The 21,568-nt window shown below is 42.6% G+C and overlaps 1 protein-coding gene across 4 annotated transcripts; it reads left to right on the top strand.

The window, feature by feature from the left end:
• The first annotated feature begins 243 nt into the window (after positions 1-243).
• On the top strand, positions 244-21,024 carry LOC115776834 (H/ACA ribonucleoprotein complex non-core subunit NAF1-like). 4 transcript variants are annotated; one of them, XM_030724619.1, is made up of 10 exons: positions 244-396; positions 2,067-2,159; positions 5,215-5,471; positions 5,547-5,682; positions 7,709-7,802; positions 7,910-7,992; positions 8,143-8,303; positions 11,950-12,001; positions 20,273-20,360; positions 20,544-21,024. In XM_030724619.1, exons 3-10 carry the CDS (start codon positions 5,215-5,217, stop codon positions 20,882-20,884), a joined length of 1,212 nt encoding a protein of 403 aa, XP_030580479.1. In that variant the 5' UTR covers positions 244-396; positions 2,067-2,159; the 3' UTR covers positions 20,885-21,024. The 4 variants fall into 4 exon arrangements, with proteins under 4 accessions (XP_030580479.1, XP_030580478.1, XP_030580481.1 ...); XM_030724618.1 differs by lacking the exon at positions 244-396 and adding an exon at positions 423-502; XM_030724620.1 differs by lacking the exon at positions 244-396 and adding an exon at positions 672-896.
• Positions 21,025-21,568: the final 544 nt, after the last annotated feature.

Below are 21,568 nucleotides of genomic sequence, written 5' to 3'. Positions count from 1 at the left end.
CACGTGTCAGCTTAACCAATGAACAGCATCAGTGAGCAGCACAGGCTGCTACTGCATCGGGATGCGTTCAGGGACAGTCGGAAATTACAGTTTTCCTCGCAAATCTTTGCCGATCTCCTAAGTATTATATTTTAAAATTACCATTTCCAGTGGGGTGGCAGTAGGGGTGGCAAGGGCTCTGTTGGGGGTGGCAATTGCCACCCCTGCCAACCCTTTGGCTCCGCCACTGTGTTCATTGCTTAATTTTTGTTTTTTTAGTAGATAAAAATGGTTGATCCTTGATTAATTAAATATAAAACTGACAAAGGTGGGCAGCACGGTGGCTGCCTCACAGCAAGAAGGTCCCGGTTTGAGTCCGCCATCAGGACCTTTCATCGCCAGGCTTTTAATTTGAAGGTAAGTAGCGGGCGCCGCTTGTTTCATTCCGCTGAAGCTGACGCTGCTTCCGTGCTTCTTCAGGAGGTATTTAGCAACGTGGTTCTGGAACTGAGCAAGTAAACAGGTAGTAATGTCACTGAAAGTCTTTTTTTTTTTAACCAAGCTGTGTATCGAAATTGCTCGAGGAAACCTCCGGGGTTCGTCCTGGTCTCTTTTTTGTGGCAGTTCACATTTAAGTCTCTTAGCAATGGTTAGCTTCTTTGCGTACCCGCCAGCCGCGTATTGAACAGGCACGTGCAGCATAATTTATGGTTCTAATGTGTCCGCGTGCGTACACGTTCCGGTTCTGACAGCGCGCGGACGCGCTCCGGTCAGTCTAACCTCGCGGGACGCCTGCATGTAAACAGTAGAGGCATTTACGTATCCTCTGGATTAGTGCGGCCTGCAGCTTTCTTTTTACAGTGTGTCAACTTTGTATTCGTGAAACTGACCAGATGTCAGCGGACTGAGCTTTGCAGGTGGTTGGGATGCATTGTTATTGTTGTTATTATTGTTATCTGGACTTCCGGGCTTCCGCTGCTTCACAGCGTGCGACCCAGCAGTTCACCGTGTTGTTACGACTGTGATCCATTTGGGCGTCAAGTCAGCGGCCGCTTAAATTTTCTTGCGCTTCTACCCGAAGTTCTATGGTAGTAATTCTTCTGTGCTCGTTGTTGTTCAGCGGACACAAAACAAACCGTAATAAATACAGATCTTTGTAAATATTTATTAAAGCACTATATCCTGTGCTGTAAGATTATTTATTGTTCATCTTAAGATAAATGATTCAGAGCACGATGATGGCTCAGTCACCCAAGTAAAAATAGAACACAACTCTGCTCGCTCTACCAACAACATGAACAAATAAAAGTAATATAAATGGCTGCCTGGTGATTGTATTGATTTTTTTTTTCATGCTCTGTGACCAATTGGGACTAAATGACCACTTTTGATTGCAAAGCATTTGCACAGGTCACCTGGGAGGAGGCAACCTATCTGCAAACAGTCTCACCTGGACTGACTGCAGTCACTCTCAGGGAGCTTGTCGAAGGTTTGCAAGTAATTGCTGTCCACTTTATAAATGCCAGCATGTTGCCATCAGTCTGAGCGAGTCTTGGTCACTGGAGGGGACTGGACTCAGCTGGCTGCGAGCTGATTGTATTTTGATTTATTCCTGCAGAACAGGAAGGTTGCTGAGTGCAAATGTAATGTTAATGTGAATTTCTGTGTGTGTCGACAGCAGCAGATGTGGGATTTTTGATGACTGAATAGGGTAAAGTTGGCAGTTACATGCAATCACGCACTGATATCAGAGTGACTCCGTCTTATTGCAGCAGTTATGGCAGGGTTTAGTGACATTGTGCTGTTGACAGTCTCATGTTACAGCAAAAAAGAATAACTGAAGTGCAATAGTTTTATCTTATTGGATAAAACCGATACTGCCAAAGTTTAACTTCGAGGATGTCATTTTGCAGTTAAAAATGGGCATATGTTACTGCAATACTAGGTATGTTTCAAAATGTTAAAAAACCACAATAATATAGTACTGTGAGGGAGGTATTGTGATGATATGGTATGGCGGGCTGTCCGGCTGGGCTGTTACAGTGTGGTGTGCATGTGAGCATTACTCTGTTGTTGTTTCTCTGCAGACCTCGACAGCCGGCCTGATACCAGCTAGTGTCCCAAAAACTTGGAAGAAGGGGAAGAGGAGGTGGTCTAGGCCAGAGACTCAAGAATCTCAGGTTAGATGACCGCCGCAAACTTCCACGTTTCCTCTTCTGCTGTAATGAGCAGTAAGATAGATGAACTAGAAGCACTCAGACGTGTCTGGTTGCATTCTTGGAAGCATGGCTCAGTGAGAAGGACCTGTCAGTGGGTTTGTGTGGACCGTCACCAGCAGGGGGAGCATGTTTCTATATCAACTAAAGGTACTGTAGTACTGTAAGGTCAGGGAAAGGTACATACTGCTCACCCGGATTTGTTGATGGCTTCACTTCTTCTATTTGCCTCACAAATTTCTACACCTGTTTGACACAGAAGTGTGTATTCATCCATGAGCCGACACATCAGCTGCTGTCAGTCCAAGCCTGCTCAGAGGACGTCTTCACTGGTTTTACATCATACTTTAGTTTTATTTCATTGTAACTTCTTTTTCTCTGCTTCAGTTTACTCGTTTTATTTTTGTTTGCTTAGTTTTAGTTTAGTTTTCATTAGTTTTCATACTTTGTCAGGTGCAAGAGTAACTATTGTGTAATAAGATCTCAACAATTTAAACCATTAAAGAAATTGTATTCAACAACACAAGACGGCAGCATTATGTGCTACATGTGTGTAATATTAAGGACACACATGAACATCAACAGGGAGAAACATGAAGAAAACTCCAGTAAATTTGAACTGCCAATAAATTCTTATCCTTAAAATATGTATCTAAAAATAAATAAAATATTTAACTCAAAAATCATTAAATTGGAGCGCCCAGCAGCAGATGCAGGTGCAGCTTCAGTGCAGCAGATTAGCATCAGCTCCATGTGGTTCATAACACCAGAAACATTAGAAACAAGAACAAACTGAATCTGAGCGTCTGAAGGAGTCACAGCTCAAATACAGCAGATTGTGTGTTTTTATTTGTGTGTCACACAGTGGTGTGGACGTCCCAATCTCAGTAACACATTTATCAGAGCATCATTTATACTGCTGCTCACTGTGAACACCAGATCCTTATTTATTTTATTTATGTTTCTTATTTCTATCTTGTATTTGTTATTTCGGCACCTGGAGGAGGCTCCAACAAAATGTCACTGTATTGTGCAGTGACCATAAAGATATCATATCTTACAGTGTTCCTGTGTGTTAATGAGCCAGCAGTTATTTTTAGCTGAAAACGGTTATGGTGGTCACTTTGCTGCCTGACTGTGATGCTGGTTCTCCGGTGGAGCTGCTCAGAGGGCTAGCTTGGTTAGATACTATTAAGCCTGAATCAGTGTTCTGTGCTGGGTCTTTGAGGGGGCTGCAAGTGGCCAATGTCTGTTGGGTGTTTATCACCGTGTGGTTGTGTCTCAGTGTTTTACCTGCGGTGCCGGCTGACAGAAATAAAAAAATGCTGGGAATTTTTCCCTCTTTGTGGACGGTTTGTTTTTGGCTGTGAACATAATTGTCCCTCTTGTTTTTGTTGTTGTTGTTTTTCACTTTGTTCATTCCTTCACATCCATTCTGATGATAAATTGATGCCTTGATAATTATTCCTGATTGTCATCCTCTCACTGATAAGTTCAAAAACTGCACGGAAAAGTAGACGGAAATTCACGAGAGGACTCGGCAGTGATGGACAGGGTAATGGCATCGTTCTGGGCTGCGTGGACCCGATGTGTAGTACATTTGCCAAGAGGTGCAGGTCAGGGTACGTCGTAGGGTACGTCATAGGGTACGTCGTAGGGTACTGCAGGTTCACAGGGGTTTCCGTAGCTGCCTTGTGTGCTGCTCAGGAGAACCTTGAGGTGGTTTTCCCTTTGAGAAGTGTTTCTGTCTGTCTCAGTATCGTACTTACAGAAATCCCATATGGGACTCTGCCGCTTTCTCCCAGCCTTTGCTGTTGCCATTATTTATACACACACACACACACACACACACACACACACACACACACACACACACACACACACACAGACTGAGGTGCCGGATGGTGCTCCCAGCTAAAACTGCTAGAGCAGAAAAAAGTGATTTCATATCAGTCCAATGACCATCTGGATGATCCAGAGGAGGCATGGGAGAAGATCATGTGGTCAGATGAGACCAAAATAGAGCTTTTTGGTATCAACTCCACTTGCTATGTTTGGAGGAAGAAGGAGGATGAGTACAAACCCAAGAACACCGTCCCAACTGTGAAGCATGGAGGTGGAAACATCAGACTTTGGGGTGCTTTTCTGCAAAGGGGACAGGACGACTGCACCATATTGAAGGGAGGATGGATGGAGTCATGTATTGCAAGATTTTGGCCAACATCCTCCTTCCCTCAGTAAGAGCATTGAAGATGGGTCATGGCTGGGTCTTCCAGCATGACAGTGACCCCAAACACACAGCCAGGACAACTAAGAAGCATTTCAAGGTCCTGGAGTGGCCTAGCCAGTCTCCAGACCTGAACCCAATAGAAGATCTTTGGAGGGAGCTGAAGCTCAGTGTAGTCCAGCGACAGCCCAGAAACCTGAAAGATCTGTAGAAGATCTGTATGGAGGAGTGGGCCAAAATCCTGCTGCAGTGAGTGCAAACTTGTTCAAGAACTACAGGAAAGATCTGACCTCTGTAACTACAAACAAAGGTTTCTGTACCAAATATTAAGTTCTGTTTTTCTGGTGTATCAAGTACTTATTTCATGCAACAAAATGCAAATTATATATTTTAAATCCTACACTGTGACTTTCTGGGTCTGAGTCATAGTTCCTAAGTTATAAGGATTTTTGTAAATTTTGGACCAATAAATTGTTACGTTGACCCTGAAGACCTTGGTGGATGGAAGGTAAGTTTTAATGGATTGTTAATATGACCCCACTTTACACCACTACAAAGAATCCATCAGGGTTCCCACTAGGATTGTCCTTCATTTTGTGTGACTGGGGGGTTTGTGATGAACCGTTACACCTCTGCTTGTTGACTAGAGCAAGCAGGGTTCAAACCACCAACTTTCCAGTTAGTAGGTAACCTGCTCTACCTCCTGAGTTACAGCGACCCTCTAAAGTTCTGACATTTTCCAGCTGAGCTCCTTTTCTACCTGTAAAAACTTAAAATGCTCTCTTGTTGCAGATGGAAGGGAACCTATCAGAGGGAGATGGACAGATGGCAGCAGTAAAAGACAAGGAGGATATGGAGATTACAGTAACAACTCAACTAGAAAATCTTCTTGTGACCCCTGACAATGCTGAGACGGCATCAAACACACAAACACTCTCAGAAGAAAAAAGTGTAGATGCACAAACGCACTCAATAGCAGCAACGGTGTCTGTAGATGGTGTGTGTAAGAGCACGGACTGCAGCGACGAGGATTCAGAGGACTCAGACAGGTATGAAGACACACAGCTCTCAGTGTGGTAAAAGAAACAGCTGATTCTAATGTGCTTTTTTTTTCCTGTACTCAGTGACAGCTCTTCCTCTTCCTCATCATCTTCTTCATCCCTGTCTTCTCCCTCTGCACCTGTGCTTGAGGAAGATGATGATGACGAAGGTTTCAGCCAACCAGCACCCATCAAAACACAAGATGAGGTTCTGTTGGAGGTCAGTCTGTAATTCTGTGTGCGTGCTCTTGTTAACACTTGAATATTAGCGTAATGGGGCTACGAGTGTTGTACACATAGAGACAGACAACCATTCGTGCTCACATTCACACACATGGTCAGTTTAGAAATACCACTGGACCTAACCCATGCATGTTTCTGGACTGTGGGAGGAAGCTGGAGTACCCAGAGAGAGCCCATGCAGACATGGGGAGAAAATGAGAACTCCATACAGAAAGACCGCAGGCTGGATTCAAACCTACAACCTGCTGGGCGACTGTGCTAACCACTGCACCATCATGCAGCCCAATACAGACGATATGATTTGAAAAGTAATAACTGATTATAATAATTTTTAGAATAATCAAAATTCTTGGGGATGGTCACTATTTTCCAAAAATAATTCAGTTATGGTCCTAAAGTGTACATTTCCCACAATTTGTACCTGTACCTGACAGGATGTAATACGCTGTAATACAGTAATGCACCTAATGCAGCACACCAGCATTAAACTACAAAGAACATGTTAATTAGCAAACGCTGGACCAATAACACATATGTGATGCAACAAGATGAGCTGCTATTGGATAAACGGGAGAGAGGCTCATGCCAATAGAACTACAGCAATCAGAAAGATGAACAATAATGACGTGCAGTGCAAGCTATCCCAAGTGAGTTTCCAGTGAATGTTGAATACTATGTTTAACTGAAATGCCCATATTTCACAGTAACAACAATTTAATAACATCCATTTAATTTTTTTTTTTTACTTTTTTGGTTCCTTAACATGAATTTGAACTTCACCCTGCCATTTTACTTTGGCTCCCTGTTCAATTTCTTAAAAATACCCATGAGAAAACTTCACAAAAACTTTGTTTTTAATGTTTGGCCCTGAGATCTGAATTAGAAAACAGTCTTTTTGAGAATTCTTCTGCAATTATTTTTTGAACAGAACTGGATTTAAACTTTTACTAAACATCCAAGAACGTTCTGCAGTAATAAAAATGGTTATTGCAGAATGTTTTACAGTGCTTGGAATATTCAAAATAATTTTTTTAACACAAAGAAATTAACGTTAATGTATAAAAATATACCTCAATTCATACGGTTGTGCATCACAAAGTAATAATTAAAGACAGTTAAAGGAGGGCAGTGCAAATGGATAACGACCCAAAGCATACTGCAAAAGCAACCCAAGAGTTTCTCAGGTCTATTCTTCAGGGGCCACCTCAGTCATCTGATCTCAGCCAAATAGCATTAGCATGATTTTCAGTTATTAAATACAAAGCTGAATGTAGAAAGACCCACAAACAAGCAGCAACTGTACGTGGTTTCAGTAAAGGCCTGGCAGAACATCTAAAAGGAGGAAACACAACTTTTGGTCATGGGTTCTAGACTTCAGTTAGCCATTGATTAGGAGGAAATTTTACTTACAAAAACAGATGTACCAACAGAGTTAGCAGTAGTATGAGCCAAAGCATGAACCAAGCCAGGCAGGTTTGATGACTTAATATTATTTTAGTTGTTGAGATGAAATCCCTGCATGGATGGTCAGTGCTCACAGACGCTCCTGTTGCTTTGGTCTCTGGTCCTTCATGGTGGTAGTGGGGACATAACCTGCTGTTGTATGTTTGGGTAACACAGTATGCATTTATGAAAGTAAGCAGAACTACATTGACCCCCCCCCCCCCCCCCCCCCCCCCCACACACAAGCATAGACAGTCTCAGGGGGGTCAGTAGGACTTCCAGCCCACAATAGAAGATTCTGAGTGACTCATTAGTACATCAGGTACCAGCTGTCCAGCATTTTGGTTAAAAACCTGATAATTCTTTTGTTTTTTTTTTTTTTAACCCTGCATACCAACCTGTATTCACTTATTATTTGAATGGTCAATACAAGCTGCCACTAAAAGTGTCTTATCACATAACCATGTGTTTTTTTTTGTTTTCATTCATTTTACTGTCAGCAGGGTATCTCTCAACAAAAATCCTATTGTATACATTAATGTCATATTGTTTGTGTGCAGGAACTTCCAGCAGTGGAGGAAGTGTGTGTGACATTACCAGAAGAAGCAGAACTACAGCCACTGGGATCTGTGTCTAATCTTATACAGCAGCTTGGTAAATACAGACACACACTCAGAGGAAAAGCTGGAATGATGACTGCTTCTCTGATGCAGAACACTGAGTTTTCCAGCTCTCTTTAACCACTGCTTCTGTTGCTGCAGTTATTATCCAGTCTCTGAAAGACACGCCCCCTCTTAATGAAGGCAGCATCATCTTTAAATCTGACAGGGAGGCTGCGGGCAAGGTGAGGGTGCCAGTAGATGCTCGCTGATAGGTTAGACTACCCATACTGTTTATGGGTAGTATAATGTTTGTATTTTGTAGTGTGCACAAAGTTGTCTGTGCACTTTTACACACAGTGACATGACAGTGTTGTGCTCTATCTATGTTTCAGGTATTTGAGGTATTTGGCCCCGTGTCCAGCCCACTGTATATTTTACGTTTTAACTCTGTGGACCAGATTTCCAGCAAAGGGCTGAAAGAGGGAACTACCCTTTATTATGCACCAGCCATCAAGGAGTACACGGGATACATCCTCACACAGCAACTAAGACTGTAGGTACACATAAGCACCATGAGTATTTGAACTGACAGGACTTTTTGCTATTTGGCCTCTGTACGTTACCTCAATCAAGATGTGACTGAAATGCAGATTTTCAGCTTTAATTCAGAAGGCTTAACACTGAATGAATTAACCAAGTTATTTTTTTATTGTCCCTCAATCTTTACATCCTTACATCTTTACATAAACGCTTTTATCAAGTGTGACCTGTTTACTGAATATATTCATGACAAATTAAGGAGCTCAAAGTCCCTTTACTTGTGTGTGTCTGTGTGTGAGTATTTGTGTCTGTTGTTGACTGAATGGGTGACTGGTGTTGGGGTATCACACTTGAAACTACCCTCTGTGGTGGGGACAGTGGTTCCTGGCCACCGCAGGCCCCAAATCTGCATTTCTGCATGTTGCAGTGGGGCGTTTGGAATCTGGGTGCTTATTGAGCCAGTTGGTTTGCTGGATCTCTCCTTCCAAGGGTGGTCTTTTATCTCCTGGTCTTATGTACACTTTTGTGCCCTCTCGCTCACTGCATTCCATCAAACAAAATATTGCGCACATCACTTTCCCTGACATAAACCTTCCTGGTAGCTTGAGGAGCATGATCAACCGATAGTTGGAGCACATCCACCTTGAGGCGACTGTTGTGATTTGTCACTATATAAATAAAATTGAATTGAACTGAACAGCTGTCATCCAGCCGAGGGGAAAAGGTCAATTGCCCATGTTGTTTTTCAACTAAAGCACCAGATTTCAGTGGATCAGAATGTCCTTGACCCATGTTGTGCCCGGAGAGGGGCACATTCTCAAAGTCCATAGTTTACCAAGCAGCACCTTCTTGCTTTTGGAGCTTTGCTAGTAAAGGTTCAAATTTATGTTCCCAAGCTGCATTGATCCAGTTCTTGTATTCTTCTGTGGGTTTATCTCATCATCATCATACTTATTTATGTTATCCTAACTTCCTACTGACCTCACGCATGCCGTTCAGGACAACCAAAGGGCTGGGTGTGGCCCAGTGACTGTACCATGCCCACATCTGGATAAGAAGCTGGAGGTTAGAACTGGGAGCAGAATTTTTCTCCTTTCTTTGGTTTTCTTTTTTCTTTACCTTAAACACACACACACACACACAACCACCACACACAAAATCCAGTCCTCCCTCCTGGAAAACCCAAGCAAGTAGTGAGGATGAATTGAGGATGTCTGGTAGAGGCTGCTTTCTGTAGGATCTTGAACCCCCCCATCCAGAAGGATTTCTCTTGCATCTGGGAGGTGTTTAGGGACATAAAATCCAAATGGGCCTTGTTCCGTACCACTATTGCCGAGGTGGCTTGCAAGAGTTGTGGTTATAGAGTCATCAGTGCCTGCCATGGCAGAAACCTGAGGACCCACTGGGGAGACACTGGTAATGACGAAAGCCGTCAAGTTGAAGGAGGCTTTCTGTGCTTGGTTGGCCTGAGGGTCTCGTGAATCAGCAGACAGGTATCAGAGGGTGCGGCTTTGGCAGTTGCAGAAGTGAAAACTTGAGTGTGGAAGAGTTTGGGGAGGGCATGGAGGAGGCCTTTCAGCAGACTTTCCAGAAGCTGTGGCAAGCCATCTGGCAACTAAGGAAGGGAAAGCAGGGCTTCGCTCAAGCCGTGTTTGGTTGGGGAAGACAACTGCTGAGCTGGGCTGGGGATATTGTTGGGCAGTGGAAAAAACACTTTAAAGAACTCCTAAATCCAGCCAACGCATCTTATGTGAAGGAGGCAGAGCCTGAAGACTCAGGAAGTCTTGTTAGTTGCACTGGGAGAAGTTGCTGGAGTAGTTGAAAACCTCCCTGGTTGAAAGGCAACAAGTTTAGATAAGATTTACCCTGAGATGCTAAAGGCTTTGGACATTGTGGGGCTGTCTTGGTTGACACACTTTGTGAATGTAGTGTGGAGGTCTGGGACAGTGGCTGTGGAGTGGCCGACCGTGGTGGTGGTTCCCTTTTTCAGATAGGGAGGGTGTGCTCCAGTTATTGAGGTATTACATTGCTCAGCTTCCCAGGGAAAGATTATTCTAGGGTACTCAAAGGGAGAGTCTGCCTGATCGGCGATCCTTGGATTTAGGGGGATCAAGGCGGATTCAATCCTGGCTTTGGAACAGTGGACCAGATCTTCACCCTTACAGGGGTTCTATAGGGATCATGAGAGATCATCCAGTCTGCATGTGTTCGGTAGACTTGGTAGGCTTATGACACGGTTCCCTGGGGGCATCTTTCGGGTGTACTATGGGAGCATGGAGTCCCGGGCCCGCTGCTACAGACCATTAGATCCTTGTATGATTAAAAAGTGAGACCTGTGTCCACATCCTGTGTTGACAAGTCAAGCATGTTTTCAGTGAGCGTTGGACTCGACCACGGTTGCTTCTTGTTTCTGAACCTGTACTTGATTTTAATGGACAGTATCTCAAGGTGTAGCCAGTGGGAAGCTCAGAATAACATGTTTTTTGTGGATCATGTGGTTCTGTTGGCTTCATCAAAGTGGGACCTCCAGCATGCCCCTCCTGGGTGTCTCCCTTTGGTGGAGTTCTGGGAAGAGACCCCAGGGTAGGCCCAGAACTTGTTAGAGAGATTAAATGCCTTGTCTGGCTTGTGAATGTCTTGAGTTCCCTCAGGAGGAACTGGAACGTGTAGGAGATGAATGTCCAGAATACTATGTTCATTGACTGCATCCAAGTATTAAAAATAATGAAGTGCTGCAGGTTTTTTATTTTCAATTAAAGCTCAAAATTTTCAGTTCATGCACATCTGGATTCTTCTGTCTCAAATCCAGTATAGTGGTGTTCAGAGGCATATAAATTTAGCACAAAAAGTAAGGAAATTTGTGTTTGATCTATTATTTCTTTGTTATAACAATGCTTCTTGGCAATAAATCTTACGTCATTGGAAAGCCTCTTTATTTTCCCTTAAATGGTGCCACGTTTGGAAGGAAAATTCATTCACGAGTTAAGCAGCAGTGTATATGGACATGCAATAAACGACGCTAAAGAAGAGTCATCCAGAATCTTTTCTGCCAATGCCAAACAGCTTATTCTGCTATTGACTCTTGTTTGGTGTCACTTATTTGATAGGATCATTGTTGGTTGAAGAATAGGATGCCGTGTGTGACCAAGCTGTTGGCCAGGATAAGGAGAAGGTGCCAGGCTGTTGTGGCTGTGTGTGGTTCTTTCACATGTTACTGAGGCACTTGTTTGTTAAATGAATGAATGAATTGTTAAATTGCCAATATGTCTCGTTTCTTCAGACTTAAACCATCCAATTCAATAAATGACACCAAACCAGAATCAATAGAATAAACCGTTTTGCATTGGCAGAGAAGATCTGGCAAGTTTTTCATGGACACAATCTACTCAACTCTGCTGCTCAACTCACAGAAGCATTTTCCTTACAAATATGGCTCCATTTAGGGGTAAATAAACAGGCTTTCCAACAGGATATGATTTATTATCAAGTTGATTATTTCTTACAAAGAATGTAACTGAACAAATACAAATTTCCTTACTTTCAGTGCTACATTTTGATATTTTATCTCTGTGTACAGACTGTAAGCCACTTTTAATTCAGTAAATGGAAGCTGTTAGGCTAAGCCCAATAATCATGTTTAAATGAAAAATATTTGGCAGGTTAAAGGGATCAGATGCGTCCTGGAAAAACGACCAAGAACCACCAGAGGAGGTATGTATAATGACCTTTTAAGACAAATAAAGTTCATTGTGTCAGATTCAAATGTAATACTTTGGTCACATCCCAAAATGAAACAGCATAATCTCTGGGGTTTTGTTGTTTTTTATTTGATTATTTTAGTGAAATTATAAGAGTGTCACAGGATGGGATCCTTCAGTAGTTTTAGTCGTGCGCACAAATGAGTTGTCTGTTTGTTGTCAGCCAAAAATTAGAACAAGTAAATCTGAATTCATTATTTTATTATTATTATTAATTGTTGTTATGCCTTTATCCAGAGACATGGCACTCAAAGAATTCTTAATAGAAATCTAAAGAATACCCTAATAACAAAGATATTGGTAGAAGTATAACTTCTAGAGGAGAAAAAAAACTTTTAAACCTTATTTTGGGGCAAAGTCAAATGAAGTCACTTTGTTTATAGGGCACAGTTTAAAGCATGAGTTAAATGAAAGTATAAAAACGTATACTCTAAAAATACACAGAATAAGTGGTACACTTAAAGGTTTGGTCTTTTTTTATTTAATAAAAAAAGTTGTACTTATAAATACACATTGAGTAGTGTGTAATTATGGCTTCCAACAAATTCATGCATTCTCATTAACTTAAAATTAAAAGTACATGTCACTATTGCGCCTAATCATATTTTATGCAGGAGGCTAAAGACTTGCCAGATGCATAGAAAGTCAAAGGCAGAGAAGAAAAATCATAGGTGTTCACGTGCCATGGAGGCAAATTTAAATTTGTGTCAGCCCCTTCAAATTCAAGATATGAAGAATCATTCCTATGTAATAATTTCTAGGAAAGAGCCACTTTCCTAGTTTTTTTGGACGTGTAGTTACATTTCTTGAGGTGCATGTCAGGTTTGGTTCAGAGAGGATTTTGAGTTATGCACAAAGGATCAATGCAGAACTCTAAATCAGGCCTTATTAGATTGATAGTGATTATTTTTGCATATAATCCAGAAAAGTTACATTTATACATCAAGTATTTAATGTGTCCCAGAGTGCCGTTTCCTTCCACTGTGTTTGCAGAAATCACATAAAAAAAACATACACAACAAAAACATAATCCAGATTCCTCAGCTGCTAAAAGCATTTCCTACATTTGAATATCAGCCACCATGTTGTGAGCATAAACTATCACGTTTTTAATGCAACAATAGGAAGTGACATCATCTTGCTGGGAACTGTAGTATTTTATTCTTGAAGGCCTCTCATAGCTCTACTGGTGCTGAAAACTAATGTTTGACTATGGCTTTCTGAATACAAGTAGGGCTGCAACTATCAATTATTTTAGTAATCAAGTATTCAATTGATTACTCCATCAGTTAATAAAGTAATTGGATAAGAAATAAATTTTCATTTTAACAATTCATCAGCATATTTTAACTTCCGTACTGCAGATGTTTCTCTGTGTGAAACAAACAGGGTGGATGGAGCAGCTACAAAGTTCTCTGTTCTTCATGTTGCTGATCAGGTGGTTGATAAAAACATTTTGATGGATCCCCTCTGTACTGGAGGGGGGGCACTGAACGATTGCTAGTGCTAATGGCAGCCCCCCTTTCCCCAGTACACTGTGGTTATACAGTAGGTCTGTTCTGGTGGCTACAGCTGACGTAAAGAAAAAATAACAGCTGACATCCTCTGCACAACACATGCACGCACATTCAAACATGCGCACTCACAGCACAGAGAAGTGGGGGCGTGGAAAAACATCTCAGCGATCCACTCGTGTTAAAGGGTCGTTTTTGTTTTGTTTTTTTCCAAATGACGGAAATCCGTTACAGCGATGGAGAACTAATGTGGAGGAAACGCTCCGCTTACACGGAGACACCTGAGCTGCAGAGTTGAAACGAAACATCAAAGCAACAAATTTGTGTCGAGGATTTTTAATAACCGAATTGCGTTACTCCAAGAATCGTTGCAGCCCTAAAACTTGCATTAAATTCTTAGTTTGTGTATCAAATACATGAAGGTTGGTATTTACCTTTCATGCTGGGATTTTTTGTTGAATCGGAAGCCTGAAATTTTCCTTAGATCTTCATTTTCCCTCTTACTTCTCTTCGTGTTCATGCGGTTATTTCGATTTATGCAGCACACGCATGACCATAGTGAGATCAAACGTACACACTGTGAATGAAACTGTCCGTGCTCTGTGGTAGATTGCAAACTGCGGTGAAATGATACAGGCGTAAGCAGCGATAATAGCAGCGACCTAGCCGGGGCGGAGTCTGTGAGGTGCTCCTTTGAGAGGCAGAGGAGCGCAATCTTTGTTGGATTTGAATCAGTACGTTTTGCATCCAATAAAAGCAAAGATGTTAACAAATAAATTGGACAGTATTCTGGCAATTTAGTGATATTTCCAGAACTGGGGCCTTGACTGGTCTTGAAATAAAATCCAGAGTCCGCAAGGTCCGAGTCTATGACAAGACCGAGACCAAATGCGGTCGAGTCCATGACAAGATGGAGACCATTAAAAAGCGGTCTCGAGACCAAGACCGATCTCGAGTGCTACAACACTAGCTACTGGAACTGGTAGAACACGGCATAAGGGGACATGAGGTGGAAATCGGGAACTGTTGGAATGCTACTACATGTGTCATCTCAGTGAAAGGGGTTACATGAAGAGGATGTGGGACCTATGGATTTTTCATCACCCAACATCCACACTGACCTCGAAATAGCTCGTAGCTCAGTGTTACAACATCCAAAAGAAGCAACTGTGACCACAACTAGAGATTGACCGGGTACAGCACAAATGCTACAGCTAAGGAGAGCTAGGACGACAGATCAGAGGGAGATATCATCCCCACACAATGCGAATGGGGACCAAGCCCCAATGACAACTGGTATGCTGAATACCAGCGCAGCTGACCTGAAAGATAAAATCATGGCTAAGATGGAAACCTGGACCCACACAAGGCCAACAACAAAGGTCTGAAAGTCTACTAGAAGATGCAAATGCAGAACTATGGACAATCCCTACTCGACCATTACTGAAACCAATCAGTTGACATATACCATTGCAACAGTGATCCTTGAGATGTTTGGCTGTAAGATGATCAACAGCCACAAGGAGCAAAGCAAAGACTCACAGTCTTGGCTAACCGACTGAAGAAGTATACCAGAGAGATAGAAGCCAAGAGAATAAACCTGATCTTCTCCGCTGACCCATCTAAGGTATAATCTCAGTGGCAGGGGAACAATATGAGAACAGCACCCCCACCAAGGCTGGAGACGGAGCAACACTGGAAGAGCATATGGGAGAAGGATGCGTCACACAACACCAATGCTCAGTGGATAGTGGATCTAAGAGCAGACCACAGCAACCTCCTTGAACAGGCCCCAGTGACCATCACAGTCACCCAAGAAAGAGTTTTGCATGTGAAGAACTGGACAGCAGTTCCTGACATGATTCACACCTACTGACCAAAGAAGCTAACTGCACTCCATGAGTGCCTGGCAACACAAATGAACCAGCTGCTAAAAGCTAAGAGACACCCAGAATGGCTGACTTAAGTCCCGATCCCCAAGGTTCCCCACAAGGGACCAGTCCCATCCAACTACCGGCCAACAACCTGCCTCGGTATAATATGGAAACTCCTGTCAGGCATCATAGCAGCTAATATGAGCGTGGCACAATACATTGACGGGGCCCAGAAAAGAATTGGCAGAGATACCAGGGGACTAAAACACCAACTACTGGTAGATGGAGCAGTCATTCCAGACTGTAAGACTTGATTGACTAAAATGTATCCCGCCTGGATTAATTACAAAAAAGCCTATGACTCAATGCCACACACATGGATCCTGGAATGCCTAGAACTGTATAAGATCAACAGGACCCTAAAAAAGGCCTTCATCAAGAACTCAATGGGAACATGGAGAACAACACTAGAGGCCAACTTCAAGTCAACTGCACAAGTCAACATCAAGTGTGGGATTTACCTAGGAGATGCTCTATCCCCACTGGTGTTCTGCATAGGCCTGAAACCCCTCAGCCACATCATCAACAAGACTGACTACGGATACGACTACGGAATGGAGCAAACATCAGCCACCTCCTGTACATAGATGACATCAAGCTGTATTCCAGGAGTGAATGAGATATTGATTCACTGATCCATACCACCAGGATCTACAGCAATGATATTGGAATGTCATTTGGACTGGAGAAGTGTAGTCGGATGGTAGCAAAGAGAGTGAAGGTAGACAGAACTGAGGGGATTGCACTACCAGAAGGCAACATTGCAGACATTGGGGATAGTTACAAGTACCTTGGAATCCCACAGGCAACCTCCAAGTACCCGCAGAGAGTAAGGCAAGTCCTGAAGAGTCAGCTGAATGGGAAGAACAAGATCTGGGCAATCAACACCTACACCATACCAGTTGTCAGATACCCTGCTGGGATAATAAGCTGGCCAAAGAAGGAAATAGAAGCCACTGATGTCAAGACAAGAAAGCTCTTTACCATGTATGGAAGGTTTCACTCCAAATCCAGCACCCCGAGACTGTACACTAAGCAGAAGAAAGGAGGAGAACTTCCTCCTTCCTTCCGAAAACTAGTGAGAACTAGTAAGTGTCGGGACCACTATCCTAGCAGAAACGACAAAGACGATGGAAGATGGCAACAAAGGATCATGTGCTTAGAGAATACCTCTGGCAGCAGAAACCTGAGAAAGAACAGGAACCATCATGGAAGGACAGGCCTCTGCACGGCATGTACAACTGAGAGATAGAAGAAGAGGCTGATATAAAAAAATCTTACCAATGACTGGACAAATCTGGGCTGAATGATAGCACAGAGACATTAATCGTGGCAGCACAGGAACAAGCTCTAAGCACAAGATCAGTAGAGGCCAGGCAAGACCCCAGGTGCAGGCTGTGCAGAGATGCCCCTGAGACAATCCAGCAAAAAACAGCAGGGCATACATGGAACACCATAACCAAGTGGCTGGCATAGTATATAGGAACATTTGTGCCAAGTATGACCTGGAAGTCCTGAGGTCAAAATGGGACATGCCTAGGGCTGGGTGATATGGACCAAAAGTAATATCTTAATATCTTTTAGCTGAATGGTGATATACTATATATATATATATATATATATTAGGGATGCGCCGATCCGATATTCAGTATCAGTATGCTGCATTACCGCCACCTACTGGAATGGAGTGGGGGATCAGGAGATAGAAAACAACCCCCTCAGATCCTCCGTCGCTGCGACGGATTCCCTTTGACACTGAGCGATCATCGCTGACATGTTTTTCCGCCTCCACCGCTCTCTGCCTTGTTTGTGTGTTGTGCTCGCAGTGCTGAGAATCAGCTGTTTCTTTCTCTACTTCAGCTCCCGGACATACTGCTAGCGAGCGCAGCTATTAGCACTGGTGACTGTCCGGTACCGGAAGAACCCCTTCCCCGTCAAAATATTTTTGATACTTTAATCCCTGATTTGTGACTAAATATAGACTTGCAGTAGAAATATATTTAGGAGAATGCTTGTAAATATAAAGCATTACAAGATTGCGCTCACGCAGCCCCTAGTTTTTCACGTGAACACTGATGACGCAACAGCAGCAGTCAGCTGATTTACGTGCAGTCTGTCTGCACAAGCGGAAAGAGGTGGAGCCGGCGCGCTCAGATGGAGCAGAAGGAAATGTTTTTCTAGTGTCCAAAAGAAGCCTTTTCGTCCCTGTAACCTCATTAAACCTTTACTGGGAAACAGCTGGAGGTCCTTCATCAACCACCTGATCAGTAAGTGAAGAAAAGAGAACTTTGTAGCTGCTCCATCCACCCTGTTTGTTTCACACAGGGAAAAACTGCAGTACAGAAGTTAAAGTATGCAGATGAACTGTTAATATGAAAAAAAGCATTTCTTATCCAGGTACTTGGGTAATCAATATAAATAGAATACACAATTTCTAAAATAATCAATAGTTGCAGCCCTAATGAAATTTGCAACATGCCATAAGCATCACCTTCTCACACAGAAGCAACAGGATTCAGGTGATAGTTATTGTTGTAAGTAAAGTTTATTTATATAGCGTTTTTCACAGACAGAAAAGTGCTGTACAATAATTAAAACACAATATCACCCCCCCACCCCCAGAAAACACTATGTTAAAAACATAATAACATTACCATATTAAAAGAAAAAGAATAAAAATAAAGTCAGAAACCAGAAAACCTGGTTAAACAGAAAAGTTTTCAACTATTTTTTAAATGACACCACAGAGTCAGCTAAATGGAGCTGGACTGGTAAACAGTTCCAGACCTTTGGTGCCACTGCCTAAAAAGCTCTGCCCGCCCTGGTCCTTAGTCTTGTATGTGGAACAACTAAAAGACTTTGATTTTGTTGTGTGAGAGACTGTTGACTTCTTTTTTAAAAATTTTTAAAAAAAATGTTTTTAAATGCCTGGATCAATTTTAAATATCGGACTTATATCGGTATCGGGCGATAGCCAAATGTAAAATATCGGTATCGGACATAAAAAAGTGGTATTGTGCCATCCCTAATATATAATATATATATTTTTTTTTTTTTCTTCCTTCCTTAAAAGGTATAAACAAAAAGGCACTTCTGAGTCAAAGCTACATGTCCCAAATGTCACACGGGCATTTTTATTAACATTCAGCTGTAGATGTACGTGAGAAATTGGTCAAAAATCAACTATTGGCATATTTAAATAATAATGCTTCTCATATAAATTAATGCTTAGTTCCTCTATAAAAAACACACACAGCTGTGCTATTAAAATGTAAACAGAAAAGATACCGAGCAAAAACAGCAAAAGGCTGACTAATTCTCCTGTGTGTACTCCTGTACGTCTAGTATTCTGTGACAGACTGAATGAACGAAATGCCATTTGCAGGGTTTTAGCCAGCTCAGTATCACAGCAACCTGGCGTCTGCAAGCACACAAAAAGGACCCACTTCGGCTATTAAGGTCATGTGACTTACGGTACAAACCAACTTCTGCTATGGACTTGCGGTATGGTGGTGCCCTCTTGCCAACAGCCAGGGACTGTTGGTGGTCGGGCGATGCCAAAGGACAGATGAAGGCTGTATGTACACGAAACATGGCGACAGTGGAGGTTTCCACAAGTCATCGACGTCACCGGAAGAAGTCGCTAAATTTGTCACTAGCCACTTTTTGGAAAAAATGTCGCCAGCGGAGTCTGAAAAGCTGCTAAATCTAGGGACAAAATTGCTAAGTTGATAAGGGGCTCGACCCACGGGGAGCGACAAACGACAGCGACAAATGACCAGCATCGCCACTGGGGTGAAACTGAACACAGGATGCAATAGCGACCGCAGCATTGCGAATCTAAAATGGTGCTTTCCTCTATGTTGAAAGTGGTTGCAGACTGCAGCGTGTTGCATACTCTCCACTCATTGGTCAGTCAGTGTCATGCGACAGTGATAAAAGCCTGCCCGTATGTGCACGTCTACATGGACGAGCTCAAAATTTCACATTCACGAATTTCACCGGTCGCTTGGCTGGAGAAGGGCAAGCGATTGTCACCTCATCGCACAAACTGGGAGAAGAGAAAGGTGAACTAGTGGATCTACAAGTATGATTGTAACACTGCATAGACTATATGGATATAAAGGATATTATCTCAGCTTATATCGCATATGAAAATATAACGATATTTTTTAAAAACTTGATATATCGCCCAGCCCTAGATACACCCCTAAGAGTGGTTGAGAACAACAGAGCTAAGATCCTGTGTGACTCCCAGATACAGACAAACAAACTTGTGATGGCTAACCAACTGGACATTGTAGTGGTGGACAAACGAAGGAAGAAGGTCGTAGTGATAGATGTTGTTATATTAAGTGATGGCAACATCAAGAAGAACAGCAGATTCCTGGAACGACATCCGAGATCTCCGTCCAGAAGAGTGCAGTCCTGGGAACAGATAAGATACTGCACAGGACCCTCAAGCTCCCAGGCATGATTTTATTTAATTTTTTTAATTTATTTTAAATCTTAAAAAAAAAAAAAAAAACTTCTCAGAAACTTTCCACATACCACTAGAGGGAGTCCACGTACCACCAGTACTAGTTTGAGAACGACTGTTTTAGAACTTGTGCTTCCAGTGATTCATGCCACTTAAAGATTCTACTGCCAGGAGGCTGGGGGGTAGCACTGGTGGCCTTATTTTTTCTTGTCACTGCTGAATGAAGTGATTTCTGTCAGTCTTCCATAATGAATCCCCCCCCCCCCCCCCCCCCCCCCCCCCCCCCCCCCTTTCAGGCTCTAGACTATAGTGATGATGAGAAAGAGCAGGAAGCAAAGAGGAAACTGAAGAATGCCAAAAAGAAGAGGGACACTAGCAACACAGGTACTCCCAGAAAATATACATCTTAGCTTCTTGTGTATGATGTAGCAAGGATAATATCAGCTGAAATAAGGCTTGTTTAGAGGCATGTGTTTGGGCAGATAAGTTTTTCAGATTAAACTGTTCCCAGTAGAAGATGGCACATCTTTAAACACTGTTTTTTGTTTGTTTTTTTACCTCATGCAGACAATTCTAGCCAGAAAGCACATCAACAGAAGTATGATGTGAGGGGTTTCCCACCAAGACACGAAAGGCCTTCTTTCCAGCATCAGCACTCAAGACAATTCAGACACACACAGCCACCACCGGGACACACAAATATCCCGCCTGTGTTTCTCCCTCCTCCCTGTCCGTACCCTCCACCTCCTCCCCAATTTCCTCCCTCTAACTTCCATTTCTACCCCCCTCCTCCACCATCTTTCTTCAATCCCTCTTTCTCCTCTCCTTTCTGGCCACCAAACACTCCCGCCTTCTCTGACTTCCCCTCTCCCCCTCCACCTCCTCCTCCTCCACCTCCACCTCAGTGACAAATTGTACACACACACACACACACACACACACTTCTACAGAATATGACACATGGACACATCTTCATGTAATGTACCTGTCAGTGTTTTCCTGCGCTGCACAAATTGTCACATGATAAAATAAAACATTTAGTTATTGCAGCTGATTCAGCTGTGTATTTGTGTACTGTGTGCCACTTTTCTTTATTTCAGGTATATGTTACATAACCACATGTATTATGTTCATCATTAAGACACCCTGAAAGATTATGAAAGGTCATGTTATGTCAAATGATATTTGAATGCCAAGCAGAGACGCTAAGGTTCTATTATCATTATTTGAGGACCAAGCAGCAGGCCTGTGGGTACCCATAGTGATTCTAGGTTTTTAAAAATTATCCACTTTTTTCTTCTCCAGTGTGAGTCTGTGGCATCCCCTAGAACTGTCTTAAGTCATGGCACACTTCTTCAGGACAGTCTCATCATTTTCACCAAGTTATGTGCCACTGCTCTGAGCACTCTAATGCCACTATTGGGGCAAAGATGGACTTAGTTGTAACCTGTGTGGCCAATTTTGGAAATTGAAGTACTCCTTAGATCTACCAGAGTTCAATCATGTCATTTTCCACCATATTGTATTTTATGGAGATCCTTCTAAAGTTTCCACAGGTCACAAAATTTGTCCAATAATCACTAAAATTAACT

The sequence above is a fragment of the Archocentrus centrarchus genome, unplaced genomic scaffold (genome assembly GCF_007364275.1).
Source record: "Archocentrus centrarchus isolate MPI-CPG fArcCen1 unplaced genomic scaffold, fArcCen1 scaffold_38_ctg1, whole genome shotgun sequence".
NCBI classification, from domain to species: domain Eukaryota; kingdom Metazoa; phylum Chordata; class Actinopteri; order Cichliformes; family Cichlidae; genus Archocentrus; species Archocentrus centrarchus.
This window is presented reverse-complemented; position numbering and strand designations above follow the sequence as displayed.